We start from the raw sequence: 24,970 nt of genomic DNA, 5'->3' as shown, positions 1-24,970 counted from the left end.
ACAATTTTAAAGAGAGCTGTTAAGGAGGAGATTACAAAGTAGGTCATTTAGAAGAACAGGGAGAAAAGGCTTAGCAAGAAGAAATATTGATCAAAGCTGGGGCTCTTCTCAGAGAACAGCGGGCATGAATACGAAAGAGGGAAAGGGGGAGAAAGAATGAGGATGGGGAAAAGATAGAGTGATGCGCATGCAAGTGAAAATGAGAGTGCAAAAGCATGGCCAACAGAGAGGCCTACGGGGAAATACAGTCAAAATGCTTAAATAGTGCGTTTCATGTGGTAACATCTAAATGAACAGGTTTCATTAAAATAAGAAACCAAATATTACTAAATCCTTTTATGTATATACACGCGCGATAGATCACCTCCGGCGCTTTCTGCGCTTGCGCAGACTAAGCCAGAACGCGCACACACCACACACCAGGAAGCACGCGCGCCCTCAGATCAGTTGGACGTGGTTGTGTACAAGAGGTAAAAACAATATAAATACTGTTCGTTTTCTTACACAAATCGCTCGTTTCATGTCTTAGTATCTTAGTTCGTGTCTTGTGTACTTACGATGGGGAATTGTTTAATTTGGACTTCTCTGTGCATGCTCATTGAGGTGGTGACCATAGACCTCCATTATATGAGTCACAGACAAGAAAGGTTTGACCTTAAAATATCAAAATGGAAACTACTGCGGAAACAAAGACACCTACATCTTGAATGCCCTTGAGGTAAGCTAAAACATATCAAAATTTAATTTGAAAGTGAACTATCCCTTTAAAATGCATCAAAGAGTTAATATAACTGAATCAGCATGACTCTAATGTGGAATTAATTTTGAAGGCTCAGACCAGATCAAAGCAGGAATCTGCTCTACATTTCCTATGGTATACCTGCATGATTTCAAGTTTAAATCATATTTTAAAATGCATCAAAGAGTTAATATAACTGAATCAGCATGACAATAATATGTAAGTAAATTTGAAGGCCCAGATCAGATCAAAGCAGGAAGTTGCTCCATATTAACTTCTTATGGTATATCTGCATGATTTCAAGCTTAAGAGACATCTGCAGGTCTACTCCTTGACTAAAGACAGACCCCTGTGTTCCCGTCAGGTTACCAGGAACTGAAATTACTGGCAGCAATAATATTTCAGTATATTTGTAGACAGACTTCTTCTTGAGGGTTCAAAGGAATCAAAGTGGACCTGTGCTGAAGGCTTAGAATGAATTGGATCATTAAAAGGTTAGTTCATCCAAAAATAAAAATTTTCTACTAAATAAAAATTTTCTACTCACCCTCGAAGCATCCTAGATGTATGTGACTTTCCAATGAGAATAATACAATTGGAGTTATATAAAAAAATCTCCTTGCTCTTTCAAGCCTTTCAATGGTGGTAAGCAGGTTATTGTTGTCAACAGTTCAGAAGACGTGAAATAAAGTGAGCGCATCTGTAATAATACGTCCCTAACAAGGCTCTGGAGGTGAATAAAAGCCCCCTGCAGCGAATCCATGCATTTTTGTAAGATAAATATCCAGATTTCAAATGTAATAAACACTTTTTTTCTAACATCTGCTGTGGGACGTGGAAGACGGGCAGGCGGAAGATGGAAGATGTATGCGTCACGCGCACGCCTCTGGGAAATGTATTAACAAAGGAAAACCAGTCTCCTCTTGGCTTTTCTCAAAATCCTCCAATGTTTTTCTTTACAAAATCTTTTTTTTTTTTGCTTTTAATTCAAGACCAGCATTTTGTTCGATTCTCTCTCCGCACTCGTCACTAACCACACAGCGCTGATGTACTATGACATCTGCCTGCACGTCTTCCGGTTCCCAGCAGTCGTCAGAATATTATATATATATATATATATATATATATATATATATATATATATATATATATATATCGATTGGATTATTTCACACACACACAGGATGCTTCAAGGGTGAGTAGAAGATGGACGAATTTTCATTCTTGGGTGAACTAACCCTTTATTAGAATTCATTCTGATGAACAGCAGGTGTGTGGTGCAGTATGGACCTAATAATTTGAACATCTTCCAGACTTTCTCTGTGAAGGGTAAGGTAAACCATTCACTGATTTGCAGTAGACAATCTGTTCCTCAGTGAACACAATACAATGGGACAGATGTCCCATGAAAATCAGCACACTTTATACATCCGTCACCCATTGTTATCTGCCCTGTTGGCCACTGAGGAGACAATGTCACTTCCTGAAAGAATCCCCATGGGAGCTATACAATCAAATTGACATCTTTTGGGGGACAATACTTTAAAACAGTTTGGGTCAATTTCTGATCACTTAAAATCATATAAAAATAATAATCAGAGACACGACTTTGATATTTTTATATGACGGTCTAATACAGTATGTGCATAATTATTAAGAATGTCAATATTCTGATCGTATTTTTTTCCAAGCACATTTTACGAATTCTAAACCACATCAATCTTAATAACTACTATTATTTTTGTATTTAATAATTTTGAAGTGATATATACATTTGTACATGAAGGCTGTAAGTGAAAAAAATAATTATTAAGCAGTTTTTCTTTTACAGATAAAATGAGACAAGAAAGAGATTTAATCCCAGTGAGAAATATTCAAAACTAAAGCAATACAGAAATTGAAAAGTTGAGACATGACCACTGAACAACAAAATGCTCATTGGGTCAGCGGGGTCAGAAAAAAAAAAAAACCTTAGGTGGAAAAGACAAAATAATTAAGAATTAAGTGTAAAACCATCAGGAACCATTCAGTATCCAGTTCCACCATTTTCCAGATCTGAAACCTACCTGGAGTCTCCAGAATTACAGGGTGTCAAGTTCTTAGAGACTTGCTTGGGTAAAAATTCCTAAAGAAACAGATCCTCAATTAATAAGAATAACATGCTGAAGTGTTGTGAAATACATGAAGACTTTTTTCTAGGCTTTGTAGACAGATAAGTTGAGAAGGACCAGCATTACATCCTCTTGTACCACTGTTTGAAGAATTTATCTTCCAGAATCTGGCAGTAAGTTTTAGAAGCTAATTTTTTGGCAATCTCTGCAAGACGGAATTTTCAGGATATTAGATGGATTAAAAATGAACTCCCAAAACGTCCTTTCAGATTCACAAAATTAATATTACGTATTAATATTGATGTGGTTTGGAATTTGTAAAATGTGCTTGGAAAAAAATATAATCTGAAAGAATATCAACGTGCCTAATAATTATGCACGCACCATAGGTGGAAATCAATCGTGTTAATGCAGGTTTCTCAGAGCGTGGCAGGTAGCAAGGACAGCCTAGCACTTAATTTGCAGCAAGAAGCTGTTGCTGGAGTCAAGCATGACTTTCCAAACCTCCAGATAATGTCTATATACCCATAAAGCTCCTTACTGTCATTCATCAGTGTCTGAACATCATAGCACAGGACTGAGCCTCAGCAGAGGATCACTGCAGGAGGGGCAGAGTATGTAACAACTGGTAATAAAAGACCAGAGATATGAAGAAAAAGAGGATAGACTTGGGGTATAAAAGAGTGGAATGAAAAGGCTGAGTGAGGATATGCTATGAGTGATTTCAGATATTTTTCTAACTCCAAACTCAAGCCAGAGCGCAACAAGCAATTCACACACACAAAAAAGAAGGTATTTCTCTGACTAGTGTATTCCTTGCATATACACTAATGTTTTTTACTAATGGGGAAGTAGTGGCCTAGATGTTAGAGAGTTTGACTCTTAATCCTAGGGTAATGGTTCAAGTGTCTGTCCGGCAATACCACGACTTGAGGTGCTCTTGAGCAAGGCACCAAACCCCCAACTGCTCACCGGGCGCCGCAGCATAAATGGCTGCCCACTGCTCCAGATGTGTGTTCACGGTATGTGTGTCTTCACTGCTGTGTGTGTGCACTTTGGATGGGTTAAATGCAGAGCACGAATTCTGAGTATGGGTCACCTTACTTGGCTCTATGTCACTTCACTTCACTTCTTTTGAAAAAAGTCCCCTATGCTCACCAAGGTTGGAATAAAAATATTTGATAAAAAATTTTGGCCTGTCAATCGATTAAAATATTTTGTAGCGATTAATTGCATGATTGTCATGAGTTAACTTGTGATTAATCGCAATTTAATCACACATTTTTATCTGTTCTTAAAGGGACAATAAGTAACTTTTTAGGTATTTTATTATCTAAAATCAATATTTTTATTCATAAATATGCCCTCAATGGTGTACAAATACCTATGCCAATGTTTAAACTAATCCTTGTAAATGAAGAATTTATTATATTTATATACATGGGACGGGTAGGTTGATGGAGGCTTCCATGTAGTTCCGCCATCTTGCAAAACTATAATAGCAGAGAGGGACAAAAAGTACTAAGCCAACGCGTTTCCACAGCGCGTTTTCGGTCAGAGCCAGAAACGCAGGTGCAGAGCAGTGAGAGGCGCTTGAAACTGCACCGGCAAGTTTAAAAGTCTGGATTGCATTCTTATTATGGACCATACATATGCCGCGCCACAGGAGAAGAAAACATCGTCGCCAAAACAGTCAAAAATAGAACGTAAAAGGAAACGTGACCGTAGATTACAGAAAACAAGAGTTAATGTCGGGGAAGCTTTTTCTAGGTGGAAAGAGCTAATGCTGGATAAAGATTTCAAAAAAGACGCTGAAGTGGCCAGTTTTCTTCTCGACAGGTAAGTCAGTGTTACAGTCTATATTATAATATTTTTTTTATATCTAACAATGCATATAATTCAGAAAATATAACGAATAAATTAGACATAACTACTAATTACAATATTTCATGTTTTCCACAGTCAGTAATTCATACTGTAACATTCGTTTGTTAGTTGTCATGTTGCAGTTTGTTTGAAATAACACACCTGTTCACCTGAAGGAAAACTCGACGAAGTGCTATTAGAAGACATCCTGTCAAAGCTTTTTGGTACATATCGCCTACCGTAGATGCAACGCGCATTTGAAAAAGCGAGGCGCTGGAGAGCAAAATTAGTTTGAATGCAAAATACAATTTCACCACTAGATGGGAGTAATTCCTACTCAGTGTCCCTTTAATGTACCTTAAATTAATACTTTTCAAATTTTTAATACTCTAATCACAATGGGCATGGACAAATATGGATGTTTTACTCAAATCTATGTTTATTATTTGTGAAACCATACCCAACATAGAGCAAGAAGACTAGACATGTTTCAAAGGTCATAGATGTTTTTCAAATTACTTGTTCATGCCTATTAGACACATGAATAAAAAGAACATAGAAATACCAGGTTACAATAACTTGTCTTTTTTTGCACTGAGCAATTAACTTGCACAAGCCTGTTTACATTATTTGGAGGACAGGGCAACTTACTTCTTATGAACATGCAAAATGTTCATTTATTACTTAATACATTTGTTTGCCTGTCTGTGCTCACATACTGTAATCTAATGCAGCCAAATTCTAAATAAAACAGTTTGTTCAATTATGTGTTACAGTATGTATTGTTGCTAGGCGCTTTTTTGAAAAAGTTGCTGAGTCAAACGACAAAGCTCTTAAGTTGGTAACACTTTATATCTCCATTTCTCCAACTACAGGCTAGGCTCAAACACAACATGTGTGCTGCTTTAAACGCGCATTAATAAAATTAGTGCCATTAAAATGAGTTTGCATTAACACGTTAATTTTGACAGCCCTATTGAAAATATAACAAAAAACAGTAGGCTAATATGATGCGACACTACTAAAAACAGAAATTTGAAAATATTATTACACGTTAAAATAAATCGAAGTATTTTAAAGTGCCCCTATTTTAAGTTATGAAAGGTTCATATTTTTGATTTGGAAGTCCCCAACAAAAGGTTGACATAGGGATGGGCGATATATCGCATGCGATTGTCACGCGCATTTCGTCAGTAAAGCCGGTTCCCTAATTACCGCTAAATCACCATCACCTGCTTCCAAATGGAGTGCCATTTAATAGACAGAACCGTAGATCACTGAGAAGTTATGCAATATCACGTTCATTATCGCAGATGAATCACCTTTGATTTGAAAAAAAGCTAATAGAACCTAGTGATGTTCTCTGCTATGGATGTGGCGTGATGCGACAAATCCATGACAGTAAACTGATGCCCCATTCTATTTCTAATGAACTGTAGCACTCTGACACAAATAACAATTTCAAATATTCATAAGACAATTGTGAAATAATAGTTTCCTCAAAAATATTAAGCATCACAAATGTTTACAACATTACATACAATCAGAAATGGTTACTGAGCAGCAATTCAGCATATTAGAATGATTTCCAAAGGATCATGTGACACTGAAGACTGGAGTGATACCTGGTGAAAATTCAGCTTTGATCACAGTAATAAAGTAGCCTATGCTAAAACATGACTATATATAATTTAAATTGACAATATTTCACAATATAACAGTGTTTACTGTATTTCTAATAAATAAACTTAGCCTTGGTGAGCATAAGAGACTTTCCAAAAAAAAAATAGAAAGGGGGTGGTGGGCCTTGATAATATTTTTCTCTACAAAAAGGGAGCCCGGCACAAAAAGTTTCGGAACCACTGGCCTACTCAAAAACACAATATTTAATTAAATTGAATTTAATTCATACAGGCCTACCCCATTTTGCATGTTGGTACATTTTAAAGATAAACAATTGCAAAATAAAAAAGATGTGTCGTCTATGTCATCTATGTCGGCGGTAGCAAATAGGAAGTAAGACTGTATTTGAATTTTAAATTGAATTACAAATTCAGCATTAAAACATGTACTCTTTAAATACTATACTACATTATATCATGCAATATAATGCTATAAAAACAAGTGGCAAAAAGCCAAAAAATAACAGTTATCACTGCATTAATGAGTGATGAGTAATGATTATAGCAGTAACAGAAATATAGTCATAAAAGCAGCAGTAGAAATAGTAAGCGTAACTGTATTAGTAATAGTAACAATAACAGTAGAAATTACAAAGACTGAAACTGTATTTATGGTATTGGTGGTAAAGACAGCAATATGTGAAAATGTATAAGCATTTGATTATGTTCGATTAGAAGAAATGAGAGGATTGTAAACAAACAGAATGGAAGGAAAAATGGCTGTGGAAACAAGATGTAGAGAAGGTGCCGAAGAATCACACAGACAGAAGGGGGGCGGGGGGATGGGGTTGTACATGAGCCAGCGAAGCATCCTCCCATCATCACATTTTGGGATGGTTGGAACACAGAAAGTAATAGAATGTAAGACACAAGGGCAGTGGGGGTGGAGCCACACGAAAGAGAGACGCGGCAATGCAGAACTAGCACAGGAGAAAATAGGTCAGATTCATCCACTCCAATTCAAATGCACACCAGCACAATATCATATCCATCCACCTACACTCCAACAGTCATATAAATCCCCCGACCTGTGCTTCAGCTAAGCTTTTCTCTACAGCAGTTCAGTTCAGGATGACTAAACAAACACAACCAGCTAGAAAATAAATAGCACAACAATGTATTGTACATATTTGATGTGACAACAAACTAGTTGCTAGTACAAAAATAAAATTTGATAAATGTGAATATTGAACGAATACTGTCATAAAAACTTATTTTTAAGCAACATGTCCAACAGTGACCCCAGTGGTCAAATTTCTTCCATGAGCCTGTGTTTTCGAATGTTGTGTTCATTCATGAAGCTGGTAATGCTGCATCTGTGTTAATTAATTGTTGTGATTGATTGCTGTGTTGTGCCTGGCAGCGTTTAGTGATTAATTGCTTATGTCTGGATTTGTTGTTGCACCACCTGTTGGACTGGATGGTGAAATAATGCGGGTTGATACAGATTTACCATATTAAAAGTACCTAAACAAAAGATAGTAATAATAAATTAAAGGTTACTGTAATATATAGATATTTAGCTATATATGTAGGTACTGTACTATATATATTTTTAAAACAATGTGAAAATAGTTAAAACAAATAGTATGTTAATATGCGCAATCGTTCAAATGTTTGGAGTCGGAATGTTTTTTTTGTATTCAATTAATACTTAATTCAGGAAGGGTGCATTAAATTAATCAAAAGTGAGAGTAAAATCACATTTATAATGTGAAAGAAGATTTCTAATTTAAATAAAAGGCGTTTTTTTATATTTGACCTTTTGGTAACACTTTACTTAAAGCCTTTATGTATAATGCATTATAAAGGGTTATTAAAGGGTTTAACGCATTACATAATTATTCATAATATGCGTTGTTGTAAATAATTATAACCAAATTTAAGATGCACAGTGTAACAATGTCTTGATAGTGTTATTATGTATTAACTGTGGTTACAATTATTCGTGAGATTGTACAAAGCATTATTACAGGGGTAACCAACCCTGCTCCTGGCAATCGACTGTCCTGCAAAGTTCAGCTCCAATCCTAATCAAACACACCTGAAGCAACTAATTAAGGTCTTCAGGATCACTTAAAAATTAAAGGCAGGTGTGCTCGATTAGGGTTGGAGCTAATCTTTGCAGGACAGTTAACCATCAGGAGCAGGGTTAGTTACCCCTGCATTATTAGGTGCATTAGAAGGCATAATTAATGCATTAAAATTACTTTTATAATGCATTATACATAAAGGCTTTGAGCAAAGTGTATCCTGTAAAAAGTAGCACCGTTTCCACAAAATATTAAGCAGCACAAATGTTTTTAACATCGATGATAATGATATAAGAAAAAAAAATTGTGTACCAAACGAGCTGGATTTAAGATCAAGTGACATTATTTTAAATATATTAAAACAGAAAACAGCTAAATTTAATTGTAATAATATTTTTACCAGGCTACAGAGTTTACTGGATTTTTGATTAAATAAATGCATCCTTGGTGAACAGTGAGTGGGGAATCGGCTTTCAAAACATAAAAACAATTATTCATTTTAATTCAGTACAATAAATACACATAAATACTATAATAAATATTTATTTTCTGTTGATAGTGTAAAATAAAAGGTTCCATATTCCTTATAGTAAAAATCAAAAGGAAAGTGGAAGCTGAATTTACACTTGATTAATAAACAAATGCTGATAGTAGACAAGTAAGCACATTAAAGATTGCAAATTCCCGCTTTTTCGTTTCACTCGGATAGGATGAAATGAGTTTTCCCTCTGCAGGCTACTGTAAGCGACTCATTTACATATGGATTTCAGTATAATCACTGCAACAGGCAATTCATAGCAGCCTTTACCTTGAAAGGGCAGGCAAATGGAGCTATTTAGAGAATCCTCGCTCTCTCCCTTTCACTCATTAGTATTCTAAACCGGCAGGCCAACTAATGGACTAAATATCAGACAGACATGGATCGTCTAGTTGCTATGGGAACTGCATCTGCAGCAGTGAGAGTGAGGTGAGGTGAGAAATACAAAGGAAAAAAAGAAAGATATAGAGATGGAATGAAAAAGAGAACTAGTGGAGCCTGAGAGAAATAATGGTGGACAAAACAGGAGGAGGAAAAGAAAAATGAGAGAACTAGAGGGACAAATGAGAGGGGTGTAAACTTGACCATTTGGAGCCCGGAAAAGCTTTCAGCATGAGGGGCGACCTTGCTGAAGGACACAATGATTGCAGTCAGCACCTCGACACAAAGTCGCTGGCAAACAGACTAATGAAGCCTGAAAAAACGTTCGCATTATTGTGTGCATTTATAATCCAGCACATTAGGCACAGAGTAGCTTCCTATCCTAGCTCTATGCTGTATATGCTTCTCATTACACTGACGCTATAACACACACTTAAGCCAGGAAGCATTGGAATTAGAAATCTGATCCAATCAATGGAGGAAATTCACTTGTGTGTCTGCTCCAAAACTCTCCTCTCAAAATTATTGATTTATAAAAATGAACAGTGACGCCGCACAAATTGCTGTCTGGAAAAACACACTATTATATTTGACATATTTTGTGTTTTCTGTACTAACAATATTGTTTAACCCTAAAAAGGTGGGAATACAAACATTTGAGAGGCTGTGAGGAGACGCAGTGAAAGTGGAATTTATATATATATATATATATATATATAATTTATTAATACTAAATTATTCAAAAACTAGTTAGAAATAAAGTAATACTATTTATATAGCAAGCATGCATTAAAAATATAATATACAAATATAATATACATTTTAACCCTTTCGCACAAGAGTTTAAAATATTCTTACTGAGAATTCTTCCGGCATGTGTTTTTTAAGACGACCATTAATTAATGGAACATTATTGCCTTTTCCACAGACATCAGCGTATATTTTACAAACTGTAAATGTATGTTTCTGCTAGTACTCATGTGTAATTAAATGTCTGGAACTTTAAATAAGCATTAAACGGTTGAAAATACGAAATATTTGTGATAACATGACAAGCGCTCAGTGCGTCCGATCTGGCTCTGTGCCATTCAAAGTGCGAAAATGGATTTAAATTCAGCAGTTGATGACGTGACGCACTGAAAATTCTAATCACACCGGTGTGATCGTACGCAGGTCAAAGGGTTAAAATGTAATCTATTCCTGTGATGACAAAGCTGGATTTTCAGCAGCCATTCCTCCAGTCTTCAGTGTCAAATGATCCTTCACAAATCATTCTAATTCGGCGATGACCAGCACATGAACTATTGTGTAGTGCTACTTACTTTAAAAACATATATTAAAAGTGCCCCTTCCCGCACACAAAACCAGTCGTTTGTTGATGAGAGTCTTAAACAAGGACCCTGGTGGAATATTGAATATTTATATTAAGTGAGAGGAGACACGTTTTAAGTGTGCACACTCTCTCCTCGCAAAGCAGCATGTATCTGAGCAAGCACGACCGGTTTTGTGACAGAGCAAAGGAAATCTGCTGCGAACAGAGAGATTCACGTGCATTATTTTAATGTGCTTTCGCGTTATATTTATGCGCTCTCACTGCTGACCGCATACACATACTGTATAGACACTGCAAACACCTGAGGCACCACTACAATTAATGAGCTCTATGAACAATGCATGGCAAAAAAGAAAAGTCCCTGTATACAGGATTTTTTTTTTATTTATTTATTTTGCCACAAGTCTATACATTTTTTTACATCTTCACTATAGTGATAATTTTGACTTATGTCTGTTCTAGAGATGTTACAACTTTTTGATAAAGCTCTGATTGGTTTTCTTTTGGAAATATGTTTCAAATTAATCCTGAATGCATTTATGACTGTAAAAGCACAATTGCAAAATTGATCAAAAAAATCGCGATATTTTTTTTTTTTTTTGTCCATATCGCAAAGCCCTAGTTTATTCAATAAATATAGTTTAAAATCTAGCTTCTGAGTACTAAGTTATTAACCCAACAATAGCGGGGTCAGTTAATTTTTTTGAAGTGGGCCGCGCAAACATATGTGTTTGGTTGTGTGGGCCGCGAGTTGAAAAAGTTTGGGAACCACTGGTTTAGATGAATAAAATAAAAAAACAGGAGTGTGATTGTTACTTGTCACTAAAAGGGGTAGTAAGAAAGTGGCCAGAATCAACATGATTCCTATCACATGATGCCAATAGCAATCAGGTATCAACCTCAGATATACTGCTGGACCACTATGGGTTTTGCTGTAAATCCCCTCTCTCTCACATTCAGACTCTGTCTCCACTCATTTGCAGCACTGCACATTAACAGCACTACAGAGCAGTGCAGATTGGAATCTGGCCCAGTTTTGTTCGCGAGGGCTTGAAGGTCATTCTGAAGCACTCTGGGTATTAAGCACACAGAACGTGATCAAAGAGCAAGTTGGGATCAATAGAGTAATGGCACGTGATTTTGCTGAGTTGAGAGAGTAAAAAAGAGAGAAAAGATTGATCATCTTGATTTTTAGCAGTGCACAAGAAAGCAATAAAGTGAAGCCCTGAAGCCATGAGAAAATCAAACCTGAAGGATGATTTAATCTAAGTGATTACTGTGAGTTTTTCAATAACCCACTGACCTTCTATATGCATGTCAATATATAATTACAGTCACAGGAAGATGCAAAGCCCCCCACTTGCTTTCCTAGTGCCTGAAGTCTGACCTCACATCCTTAACACTATAATGATGTCAGAGGTTCAGAATCGACACTCACTCAGACATCCAAACTCCTGCCTACTCTCCCAGGAGCTTTGAAACAGGATTTGAGTCCAAAAGGCACCATTCATTTCCTCAGAGAAGTGTTAAAAGGAGACAGACTTAATGAATTCCTGTAGAGAACTCTTTTATTTAATTTCACAGAGCCTTTTAGTTCAAGCCACAGTGATCAATAGAGACAAGGGTCCTCATTCAGATGAAACACTAGCTGAGCTGACACCAACACCTTTGTTTCGAGCCCAATTTAAACAGATTACACAGACACACTGGAGTTGGCATCTCACAGTGGAATTCCCTCTTTTGAAAGAGTTACATAGGCTAATAATGGAAAAGACTGAGGACTTTTCTTGCTGCAACAAAGTAGTCAACAGAACCTCAAGACTCAAAATAGTCTAGCTAATCCTGACCTGGGTCTTCACACGTTCTATTTAGTGCATGAGTGAAGTGCTCCTTGATATCTGTGACAGCTTGAGTGACAGCTACAGTGATGCAGACAGATGTGTGTGCGTATGTTGGATTGGGTATGTGTGGGTGTGTGTCTATTGGGCTGTAGTTTGAAACTCTTTGAATAATGCTTAAAGGCAGGTGTGATGGCCGGAGCGCTGAGGTATTCCCTCTGTAGAGAGAAAAAGGTGCAGTGCTGTGCATGCCAATGAAGAGGAGCCTGGTTAAAAATAGATCTGCAGTCACACAACCTTAAATATTTAATCTCCTACATCTCTAAACTGGAAAAGAAGAGAGAAAGTAGGGTAAGATTAAAGAAATATTGAGCCTCCATAGACAGCATTTTATAGGGATAGCTAAAAAAAAATGCAATTCTGTTAATAATTACTTACCCATATATATCATTCAAAAATTAGGCTGGGCTATATGGCCCATTAATAACTTAACATCAATAATGATCATAAATATTTTCCCCCATATTAAACAGCATAAAAAAATTATCATGATGTTTATTTACCATTAATGCACAGCTGTATTCAAAATCTGCATGACTTTCTCTTTTTTTCTAAGGAATCCAACCCGAGTATTTCTGATAAATTTTCCATGCAACTACTGTAAAATGAATGGGGATGCTTTCTCATTCATTTGCATGAGGAATACATAAAAATTCACAAATATTGAGAAATACAGACTGAATTTAATTAAAAAAATAATAAATATTGAAACATTTTTGTTAAATTGAAGCTGAAATAAAAATAAAATATAAATATTAGATGTAAAATTTGTCTTTTGGTGTTAAAATAGTATTGTAAGGATTTACTAAAGACATGCAGTGACGAATTAGCACTGAAAAGATCTGGACAGTTATTGAATATGCATCGAGGAGTTTGCGCGTCGTTAAGATTACTGGCATTTGCGGCATTATTTAAAGCTGGGAGCGTAAGCAACTAATCAGAGCTGCGGTCCGTAACTTTTTTTTGTGTTCAAAGTATACAAAATGTATATAATAAGCGAGTATACCATGAATCCATTTTCCAAACCGTGTTTTTAACCTGTCCTGAATCACTAGGGTACACTTATAATAAGTGTTTATATTCGAACTATTTTAGATTGCTTCAGGGGTACAGCGGCGGAGTAACCCAGTACCTTTGTGATTCTTCATAGACATAAACAGAGAGAAGTAGTTCCGGCTACAATGTCCAACGTCAAAAGTTACCGACTGCAGCTTTAATGCATAAAAATGCATGTCTTAAAGGAGCACTCCACTATTTTTGAAAATAAGCTCATTTTCCAACTCCCCTATAGTTAAACAGTTGAGTTTTACCATTTTTAAATCCATTCAGCCGATCTCCGGGTCTTGCGATAGCAATTTTTGCTTAGCTTTATTTGAATGTCGGCTTGAAATGAACATCGATGTTATTAGAGTAGTTAATAGTTAGCATAAGCGCGGCTAACGCTAATATAATAAGCATTAAAATTAAGTTTCTTTATTAACTATTTAATGCCCCATAACTTTTATTAGGGTAATATATATATATATATATATATATATATATATATATATATTGAATACTTTGGTGCCGTGACAACAGTAGTGTAGGATAAACCCAAAGCAAGATTCAGAGAACAAATGTTGAGAGAGAAAGTGGCCACTTTAGAGCCGAATGAGTTATCAGAGACTTTGTTGACAACATTCTTAATGCAGATAAGAGGGTTACGATTTTACTCGCATATGGCACAGACTGTGCCAGTCAGACTGATTTTCAATACATGGGATGCGCTTCTGATCTATTCATAGCACAGGAGAAACAGTTATGTCTGCAGTTTTCTCGTAAAGCCACTCTGGCAGAGAAGTCAAACCAGTTCAGTGTCAAACCTCAGCAAAATGTGCCCAGAGATCCGAACTCACTTAACAGCAACATCATGCATAATTGTGATAGGGTCAGTTTAATTGAAAATGATTTAAACAGACTATGCTTTTTGTACTAACTCTCAAAAGCTGCTATACAAGCTCTTTCCTAGACGTCACTGTTGAAATCACAATAGGAAGTGAACTGAGAGAGGAAGGAACAGTCTCTCTGCGGTGGCTAGTGCTCAGGCTGCTGTGCAGGACAGCAGAGGAGAGATAAAGGTTAAGTACAGATCTACAGGGAGAGGAAAGCAGCAGAATACAGCAGCCTCAGAGCCTGGCCTTTTGCTCGGCGAATGGATCATGCTGATGGATGGATCCAGAGAGAGCTTACGGCTGCAGGTCATTAGCAGTGAAACGTTAGCAAGGTGTTTTCTAAAAAACACTCTGCTCAGAGGATAGAGGGGCTTTATTTACAGAAAAAAGCAGTGAAGCGTCCCTTTAAGGCAAGTCAATATAACTCTGTATGTTTACATGTGTAGCTGGCCCAGAACACAATACAATGCTTACTCAAATTCTTGAAAGATTAAATACACATTGAGCATCACTTCTGTATTTTGGAGCCACACAGGCTAATGCACATACATTCTGGATGAAACTGATATATTGTTCTGTATGTACTTCTAGAACTTTTTTTTTACAAATAAGAAAATGATTTTATTCAGCAGATTTGTATTAAATGGCTAAAAAATTTGAGTAAAAACAAAGTTTCATTTTCAAATAAATGGTTCTTTTGAAGATACTATTCTATTATAATAAAAATTCTGACAAAAAGAACCAAATCGGCATATCAGAATGATTTCTGAATAATCATCTGATACTGAAGAATGAAGTAAAGGCTGCTTAAAATTCAGCCTTGCTATCATAGGAATAAATTACATTTTATAATATATTAAACTGTTATTTATAATAATATTTCCTAATATTACTATTTTAATTGTATTTTAATAATAAATACAACAAATACATGCAGTTTATGCGAGCACAAGAGACTGTTCAAAAAGATTTAAAATAGTAGTATACTTATCGATCTGGTTCAACCAACTTGAATATAGAGACTAAAGTGGGAACTAACTATGGCAAATAAAAATACAAAAATAAAATAGTTACAAAAATTAATAAATAAAAAAAATGCATAAATAATGTAAAAATCAATATATATGAAATTGAAAGTTCATTAACTAGATTACAGTGGATTTTTTTAAAAGGTTCCATCCCTTAAAAGTTGTGGTTGTGGTGTGTATTTTTAGGGACACTGAGTGAACCATACTATGGTGTGTTTGTGCTTTAAATCATAATCGGCCCTGTCAGCCAGGCTCATTTAGTTATGAAAACAAACAGATACACAAAATGGAAACTTTCATTCAGACTGCCCTCATTTTACCCTATCTCTTGGCTTTCCTCTAATCTCAGTACACAGATAGACACACACTTTACATAGCCTCAGAAAACCTTTATAGTCCATCCCATCTTTCTGATTCATAAGCCATCAAACGGCCCATTATACTGTCTACCACCCGTCGATTTCAGTAGGTATAACCCCTCTACCATCATAGTATGATACATTAGGGGATAATTTAGCAAACATCAAGCAGAACATATTGTATCTCCTTTCTGTACTAATGCTCAGCTCTTATGCAATAATTTGGTTGATTCTAGGGAGTTTAAAGTAGCTCTCAAATCTAGAAGACACAACATTTTCTCCCACTTCATAAAAACCCATAGGGGGTACCAATATGACAGGGCTAGGCTGGCTGCTCTTTCCTGAAATGCCCTGAACTGGCATTGCAGACAAGAGAGAGGTTGAATTATCGTGGTTGGCACTCTTAGCCTTATGTACCCTGGCCCCATCCCCAGAGTCCTGCTATCTCTCCCAAATCGCTTTCAGGAGCGCCCCCTGTTGGTGTCACCTTTTGAAGTGGCTGAGCAGGGTCCCAACCAGCTCTCCGATGCGGCTGTCCCCCGCTGGCACCATGCCCTGCAGGCACACAATTAGGTCCCGGTTGTCTTTGGTGTGAAAGACGACCAGCTGGTCTTTCCCAGGGGAAATGCTCACTCCGGTCACCTGAGACAGGAAGAAAGGGTGATACGAGTTAAAGCAGCACTCACACAGACATGCAGCAGGCCATCATGCACTAATAAGCTCTGCCATAATTTAGTTCTCATTATCGTGAAGCTGCAAACAAGGGCCCTGGGTTTTGAATGGGCATTCGCAGGAAACATTACACCTCTTTTGGTACATTAAGGTGTGGGACCAAATCATAATTTACGGTGTTACAAAAAACAAGGTGAGACACTACTTCCAGTGCATATTGACCTTCAGTTGTATTTTAGTATAAATTAATATACTATTTCTATTTTTAATAAGTTTTAGTAATTTAGTTTTGTTCTTTTGTATTGTTTTCTTTCTTTTTTTTTCTATTCAGTTTTATTATAATTTATTTTGGTTTAATTTTAGTCATTTTAGAATGTCAACTGAAACTGACATTTTATTTTAGTTAGGAAATATTTTCTCATTTTTATTTGTTACAATTTTTATTACATTTCTTATTTCAGCTTTATTTTAAAATCAATTAAAAAGTTTTAGTTTAAATAACAATAAAACACTGTTCAATCAAGGGGGGTCATGATAACTAATGGGTTATTAGATGTTTGATTGTGCTGGTTGGTGTTTGAGACCTTGAGTTTTAATTCAACTAGGTGTCAGACAAGAAAACTTTCTTAATTCAAAAATGTATGATTTTTTTTTTATGTTTGAAAATATCTCTGTAAAAAATTATTAGGCTGTTTGTTTAGTCTTGATCATTAATTTTCATGGTCATCACTTGACAATTCTTTTCTTTAAAAATATGTGAAACCAACATAAAATTTTCAAAACCACATTTTAAAACTAGACTTCAAGATATCAATATTTGACCCAAAAACAATCACAAGGCTCCGTGCACAACTGCTCATATCAAGATGAAACACTTGGAAATATGATGCAGTTTCCTTGAGGTAAAATGTCTTTGTCTTTCATCCTCTTCATCTCTAGGGTTAAGGTTCAAGGAACACAGTCTAGGCTAGGGTAAAACAGCTAGGGGGAAATAAATCCCCCATGGATCGGTTTTCTTGGGCAAAAATCACTTGCTGAATACATTAAGAAACCATGGACTCCACACCACACTGTCAATACCATTTATATCACCATCATTTATCTTAAAATAAAGCTAGGCTGGATGGAAACCTCATCTAAGACCTTGGTGATGGTCTCACAGAATAAAAGATGCAGGTTGCGACAGGTGGAGTGACCAAATTAGGACAAAATGATAATACAGTCAGTCATTATAAAATGCCGGATATGAGCAATTTGTCACTTATGAGTAAATATTTAAAGAACAGTTATGAAAGACAAATGTAAGGGGTCAAACATGACACCGACAACCAGGCCAGAACAGGTTGTAATATCCTGATATGCACATAATGCTAGTGGAAATATGGATCAGGCAACCTTGGTCTCTCTAATCGGTAGGGAATGAGTCACATTACCAATGACTTCCTGTGTTTGGATTTGATTGAAGGAACTCTATTGCTCTTGATGTTTAATCACAGATTAATTATGTAAAAATCATGCAGTGGGATTTTGTGAACTATTAGGCAGTGGTTCCCAACCTGGGGTAGGGGGACTTCAAAGTAAAGGTAGGGCTGAAGTTGAGGGTTAAGGGTTGAGGTAGGGCAGTAAAATGATATAATTTTCCCCAATAACAAGAGTTCAATAAATGTTTAATTTAATGTTTATGTGCCAAAAGAGTAATGAAACAACACTATACATTAGAACTGTGACACACAGAGCTTTTATCCACTCGGCTTAAAGTTCAAATGACAGCAAAGCATGAGTTTACAAGAGCAGATGCGTTCACTTGCTTTTGAGTCTCAGTCACGCAAGCACTAAACAACACTGCTTTAATTCAGTGAAGATCACAAATGACTCAGTGATTTAGATTCAAGCCAGTTGAAACACAATACAGTCAGAAGGAAATCGGCATCATTTTCCATGGATTTACTGTAGTAACAAAAAATGAAGAAGAAATGTGGGATATTCATATAGAATTTCATTATATAATTAATGAATATGTATTTAACGTATTAAAGGAGTAATGGGATATGATTACAGTATTTTTGTGATTAAGCTATAGTGTTTTGTGCACACTAAATGTATTTAGAACACTGGTTTTCATACAAATACAGAAACCATTGTTGCATTTTTCAATAATGTCAGAATAATAAAATTTCACCATACAAAAATGAGGTTGTTACAATTTTTAAAGTTGTTGCAGATTATAATGAACATAAATGTATGCATCCTAACTAAAGCTTCTACTACTGTTAAATCAAATGTAAATAAAAAATAAATATGTCATTATTGCATATATGGGGGGGGGGGCTTGTTGTTCTCAGATTGGAAACTACTGCAATAAGGTACATATATTCTTCCCTTTCTATTGTAATGCCGGTCAATTTTATTATCATTTTTTATTATCAAGCCGGGATAAATGACACAAACAAACAGCATTCAGGAAAATATAATATAAAGAGATCTATGAAGAGAAAATAGAGACTTCAACAGGAGAGCAGGGATGAAAACAAAGAAAGCCTACAGAAGTGTGAAGACACACACAAGCCCAAGCAGAAGGAACACACCGAGGAGGCAAATTTGTGCACATGCCGGAACGATACTAGACATCAGCTGATCTCCCCTCCCGCTCCGTCTCCATGACAACCACATCCCCTGGGATGTTGGCATGACAACGGTGGAGAAGGAGACGGATGAGGGAGGAGGAGCATAGCTGAGTTGCAGGGTGGACTGTTTGGAGGGGGGGATTAGCATGGTGTTTATTTATTTATTTTTGGGATAATATCTCAGCAATGACACGGTTCAACCCCAACCATTTAATAATGCAATCAGTGTCCGTGTTTCTGCAGACACATAAATAATGTTATCCCTTTCCCTGATCTGTGCGTTCTGTGACACTGAAGCAATAAATAAATGTGAGTGGCAGGAGAGGTTCAGCTGGGCATTGACCTTCCCCAAATCAAGAGATGTTAACTGCTCTTTTCCAGCATTCAGAAAGCAATCAGAGATTTACTTACATAGACTATTTCTTATTCAACCCACTGTACATACTGTAGCAATAATGCCCTTTAATGTTTCTGTTGGAGGAAGAAATTAAACCATGGCAATAAATTTAATTTTGAGTCACTTTCGTAACTCACTTCTCCCTCTACTAATTTAATTTAGAATAATTACACTTTATTTTAAGGTCCAGTTCTCACTATTAACTAAATATTAACTATGACTTTTGCCTTAATAAACTCCTAATTACTGCTTATTAATAGTTAGCAAGGTAGTTTTAAGTTTAGGTACTTGGTAAGATTAAGGATATAGAATATGATCATGCAGAATATGTTCTTTATAAGTATTAATAAACAGTCAATACGTTAATAATAGGTATGCTAATGAGCAACTAGTAAATAGCTCCAATACTAAAGTGTTACCTTAATTATTTATATAAAAACAACCTACTCTGCAGTTCAAAAGTAAGATATTTTTGTGAAAGAAATTAATACTACTATGCTGCAAGGATACAATATATTAATCAAAAGTGACAGTAAAGACTTATATTTTAGCAATAGATGAATAAAAAGAAGCTTTCTACCAGTTTTAGCACAGGATGAAATTTTTCAGGTTTACAGAATAAAACAGAACTGATCCACCCTGAATCTGAATAAACCCCTAATAATTTCTTGATTACAACCGTTCTTAAAATTCAGTTATGAATTCTGAAATTGAAAAATGTGATAGTCACTCTCTTTAACTGCATTTGCACTTCAAATATGACTGACAATTATATTGTGCTGCTGTGCGCATGCAACTTATGATATCAAAAAGTTGGATTTTTACATTATAGAGTGGGATGCTCTTCATGGGCTTGTACAGCTTGACGGGGTCCATTTTGTAAAGGTGGCGATCCGTGATGAGCAATGCTCGATCCTCTGCTTTATTGAACCGATTGATCTGTTGACATAATAATATTGCATAGGTTAACATTACATGCTAGGCAAACATCTAATATTGCAGCAATGATTCACGTAACTGTCAGTCAGAGAGGACTCAAGAACATACTTTGCGGACATTGCAGGAGAAGAGGACTCTCATGAACTTATCTTTCCTCTGCAGATCACTGGAAACAAGAGTAAAGGAAGAAGCTGTCCCAGGACTGTCCTTTTTCTGAGAATATAAAAAAAATTGTGTCAAACAATTTAAACTAAATTATAATTTATTTTAAACCAGATGTTTTAAAAAAACTAACCAGGTAGTTGCCCTCCCAGGCTCTCTGCAGGCCAAGATCTGCTCTCTGCCCCTTCAGACACTCTAATGTGGCCACTTTAGCCCTGATCTGCACCATCTCCTCTGGAGACAGGACTTTAATGAGCGTCCAGGCCCACCATCTAAAATATATTTAAATTAATATCATAAATACAAAGCCATTGCCTGCAACATGAACAATAGCTTAAAAAGTACACATAAATATACTGAAACCAGATTGGAAATATAGGATTCAAAAAATGTATTAAACTTAAATATAAACAGAAAGTTTTCTAGTTTTAAAAAAAAGTGTAAACAAAAAAGCTTTTCTCAAAAAAAAAAAAAAAAAAAGTTAAAAACAGACCCCCTGAGAATACCCACTGATAGAAAAAAAGAAAATAAAAATAACAACAAATATTTGCATGTTCTTGACTCTGTAAGTCACGCATATAAACTAAAATATTTTTTGTGCTTTTGTCCTTTATTTTGACAGTATTAATTTGTTATTTATTGTAATTTTACATTTTCAAGATTTAATTATTTATCAGCTTTTCATGCAGTTTTTGCATTAAAGTAAAAGGGGGCAAACAAAATGAAATCCATGTTAACTTCAGGTAGATGTTTCACTCGAGCTGTTATGCTGATAATATAATTTGTATTGAAAAAATGTTTACTTTTTTTTTTTTAAATGCCATAAAATGCCAAAAAAAAATGTCATGCATCAGCTGTGTGACGAGAAATCTAAACACCAGTAATATTAGTTTGATATTTGGGTTGTTTTCTACATCGTTTTCAGGGTCACAGCTGTGTTAAGGCTCTTGTGAATAGATCTCAAACAAGACTTTGATCCAAAGATCAATAAGTGCTTCAGGCAGCAAAAATAGCCCTGTTGAACGCAAAAGAGCCATTCCTTAGTTAAAGGTCCAAGAAATATACAAGCCTATAGCAAAAAAAATTATATTTCCTTGTCCAACAATGATAAAGAGCTGAAAGCACAGGAGTGAGTCAGAGACATTACATTGTTATGGTAACATTAGTCCCCTGCCATACGGCTGACGTTAATGCAGCACAGCTGGAGTCGAACATGACTACCCCATGAGTCACACAGAGCACCAGTGAGCCTGTCCACTTCCTGTCCTCTGTACCTCTGACCTGTTATAGATGTTCCTCAGTGCCTCCTCAAACTTGCGCAGGACCTTGGGTGGTGTGGGCCACTTCACATGTTTGCCGTGATCCTTCATGCCACGCACGTTTTTGAAGCGTCGGTTGACCTCACGGATGTATGACTTGACCTTGTATCTTCTATATGCTCGGATGATGATGAGGGCGGCACGCATGCGGCGGTAACGCATTCTGGCCAGTGTCCCTCGCCACACCTGTGAGTGACAGAAGAGTGACAGAAAAATGAATCATTAATTAATAATTAAATTAAATTAAATTAATAATTAATATTGTAACCTTATCCAAATATCACAATATGGACTATCTCAAGGCAAAAAAAAAAAAAAAAAATCTTTACTCAGAAGTAGCTTTTTACTAAATTTAAATTCCATTTGACTAAAATATTGCTATTTGGACTACAATAAATATATATGACATTCCTTTTTTTATACTACTTTTACATTTGAGACACAAGACAAAAAAAAAAAATTAAATTAAAAAGTACAAACATGTACCATATCCATTTAAAAGTCTTTTTTTCTGTAACTGAATACGGTTACCTTTTCTCTTGCAACCAGATGCATAATATCATTTCAAGTATTTCCGTTACTTCAAGTCTAAATATAGCAATTTTATGATGTTTATTTGTGTATGAGAATACCCCTGGTAGAGATACAGTATACCATGATGCCATATATAACACATCTGCTCCTGTCTGGAATAGGTGGAATTTAGCTAGGAATATAGCTAATGATACATATAATCTGATCTGTGGCACCAAAAGTGCATTTCCGAGGGTGTAAGGCCTGTCTTAGACATCAATAATAGATGATAATGGACCTCTGGGGAGCTATTTGAGTGGCTCAGTTCTCAGTAAAAATCCCTACCATATGTTGAACCCACTTTACATTGACTCAGATGGGAAGGAGTGAAAGGAGCCTTTTGTCTGGCAAATATGGCATCATAAACACGGTTAAACGTTAAGTTTTGTCCAAAGACATCAATTCCGATATCCTTTTCCATAATACTGTCTTCAATGTACTGTAAATATTATGAGGATGCTGATTTTGGTGACCTGAACTGTAACCACAGATGCCTTAAGCACACATTAGACTCTATTCAGTTTAAAATTCTGTGTAAAATAAAATACAAATCAAATCAGCACCGAAGTGTGGGAGAGTCTCCCTACAGGACCTGTAGTCTTTGCTTGTGTGCTAGCACTGACCTCATGGAAGAACTTGCCTTTGAGTTGTGTGCCACTGTGACTGAACCCATTACGTAACTTTAACAGTATGACTAATGCAGAGGAGTGAAGAAACAGCAAGGCTCCACATTCATACTCAGCAAATCTGCTACCAGAGGTCCTACATCACCAAACTGATGTGATGTACATGATGTACACTTGTCATTTCTAAACACAAACCAATCAATCAGTCTGAAAGAAATGTAGCGCAATTCAAAGAATAACTTATTGATATTATTGATTAGCCATCAATTATAATGTACTATCGAGTGCACAATGGTAACAAGCTTTGCTAAATGTAGGCTGAAAGGACAATGTTTCCCAGGTTTGCATCTTGGGTTTAACTACAATTACCTCTTTTGGTTCAAGTGGGTAGAAATGAAGCTGATGATAATTTGCTATTTTAATGTCAAAATGTATTTGCATATTACATAATAAAGAAAATGCTTATTGCATAACCTATTGTTTTTGTCAGGCTAAACATCAAGAGGGTTCAAGAGGGTGAAAATTATTCTGAATTAATTCTTGACTAAAAGACATGTACAGTTAGTAAACGCATGTACATTTAAACTGAGTTGCAAAAACAACTTCATACACTGTGTGTAATGCACACTCAGCCATGTTTTTTTAAGGGTAAACTATATTGTTTATAATTTCAAAGTAATGCAGCAGAGAACTCTCATCATATGAAATTAATAAATAAATATAAAAAATACCTATGGAAGTAAATTTCTGCCACTGAATAAACTCACAATTCTGACTATTTTTCTCAGAATTGTTTGATATGAACTCGTAATTGCAAATTATAAAGTCCAGCTCTGAGGAAAAAAAAGACTGATATGTTGTCAGAAGTGCAAATCTATATCTCACAATTCTGAGGAAAAAAGTCAGAATTGCAAGAAATAAATATATTTTTTTATTATTATTATTCAGTGGCAGAAACAGGCTTCCATAAATACACAATATTACAAATATTCCTAACAAAAAAACTACTTCATTTCATTCACAACTAATATAGCAGAATGTCTGAATGAAATCAGCCAGAGCGGTTCAAATTGTGTTTATGCTCATTTAGAGAGTTGATACCGACCGCAAATTCACACTGTCCATGCAGATGACATTGGAAATGCTTAAAAAATTGGGGTGGACAGACGGTCTGTGTTTGTTTTTAGAAAGGATAGCGGTAGTAGATAACACCCGGGGGAATATGGGTAAATCAGGCCAATAACAGGAACTCAGCTCACCCCGCCCCCATCCCCAGTCAGCTCGTCTGATCAGCGTTTAACAAACCCAGCACAATACCACCTCTACGCAGCGGATTTACATACTCAAAGTCAAACGGGAGAAAGCTAAGACAAAGAAGTCTCATGTAATAAATAATTAAAGCCTAAATCTTTCAATCAAATCCCATTCTTTAGCACTTTTTCTTTCTGATTTTCTTTTCAGTGCTGCCGAAGAAATTTTGATTAAAAAGACTGAGTGTGACAGGATAAGATCTACGTTATTTTAATGACTGTTACTGCTGTGCAAGCAGCTTCTTTATTGAGGTGAAATATAAAAATTAATAAAAAGATGCTGTTTGAATCTGTCACCCTGCAGAAAATGGGCCAAAGAAATTTTAGCAGAATCTATTCAGATGTGCCATCAGGTGTCAAAAGGCAATTACAGATGGCTGACAGAATGTGAGGTGACTTATCATTAATCAGAGAGGCAGGCAGGCAAATCCCACAATCCCTCAGCACAC

At 35.9% G+C, this 24,970-nt stretch overlaps 1 protein-coding gene across 1 annotated transcript in view; it reads right to left on the bottom strand.

Moving 5' to 3' along the window:
* Nucleotides 1-24,970, bottom strand: part of myo1d (myosin 1D) — a 113,340-nt gene that overhangs the window by 6,185 nt on the left and 82,185 nt on the right. The window contains exons 17-21 of the mRNA XM_052571563.1: nt 21,975-22,198; nt 20,827-20,965; nt 20,640-20,744; nt 20,418-20,531; nt 16,387-16,541 (exon numbers count right to left, since the gene is read on the bottom strand). Of these exons, the coding sequence (XP_052427523.1) occupies nt 16,387-16,541; nt 20,418-20,531; nt 20,640-20,744; nt 20,827-20,965; nt 21,975-22,198 (737 nt within the window). The remainder of the gene's footprint in view (nt 1-16,386; nt 16,542-20,417; nt 20,532-20,639; nt 20,745-20,826; nt 20,966-21,974; nt 22,199-24,970) is intronic.

Source organism: Carassius gibelio, chromosome B12 (genome assembly GCF_023724105.1).
Source record: "Carassius gibelio isolate Cgi1373 ecotype wild population from Czech Republic chromosome B12, carGib1.2-hapl.c, whole genome shotgun sequence".
NCBI classification, from domain to species: Eukaryota; Metazoa; Chordata; class Actinopteri; order Cypriniformes; family Cyprinidae; genus Carassius; species Carassius gibelio.
The sequence above is the reverse complement of the archived record's forward strand: the minus strand, read 5'-3'. Positions and strand labels throughout refer to the sequence as shown.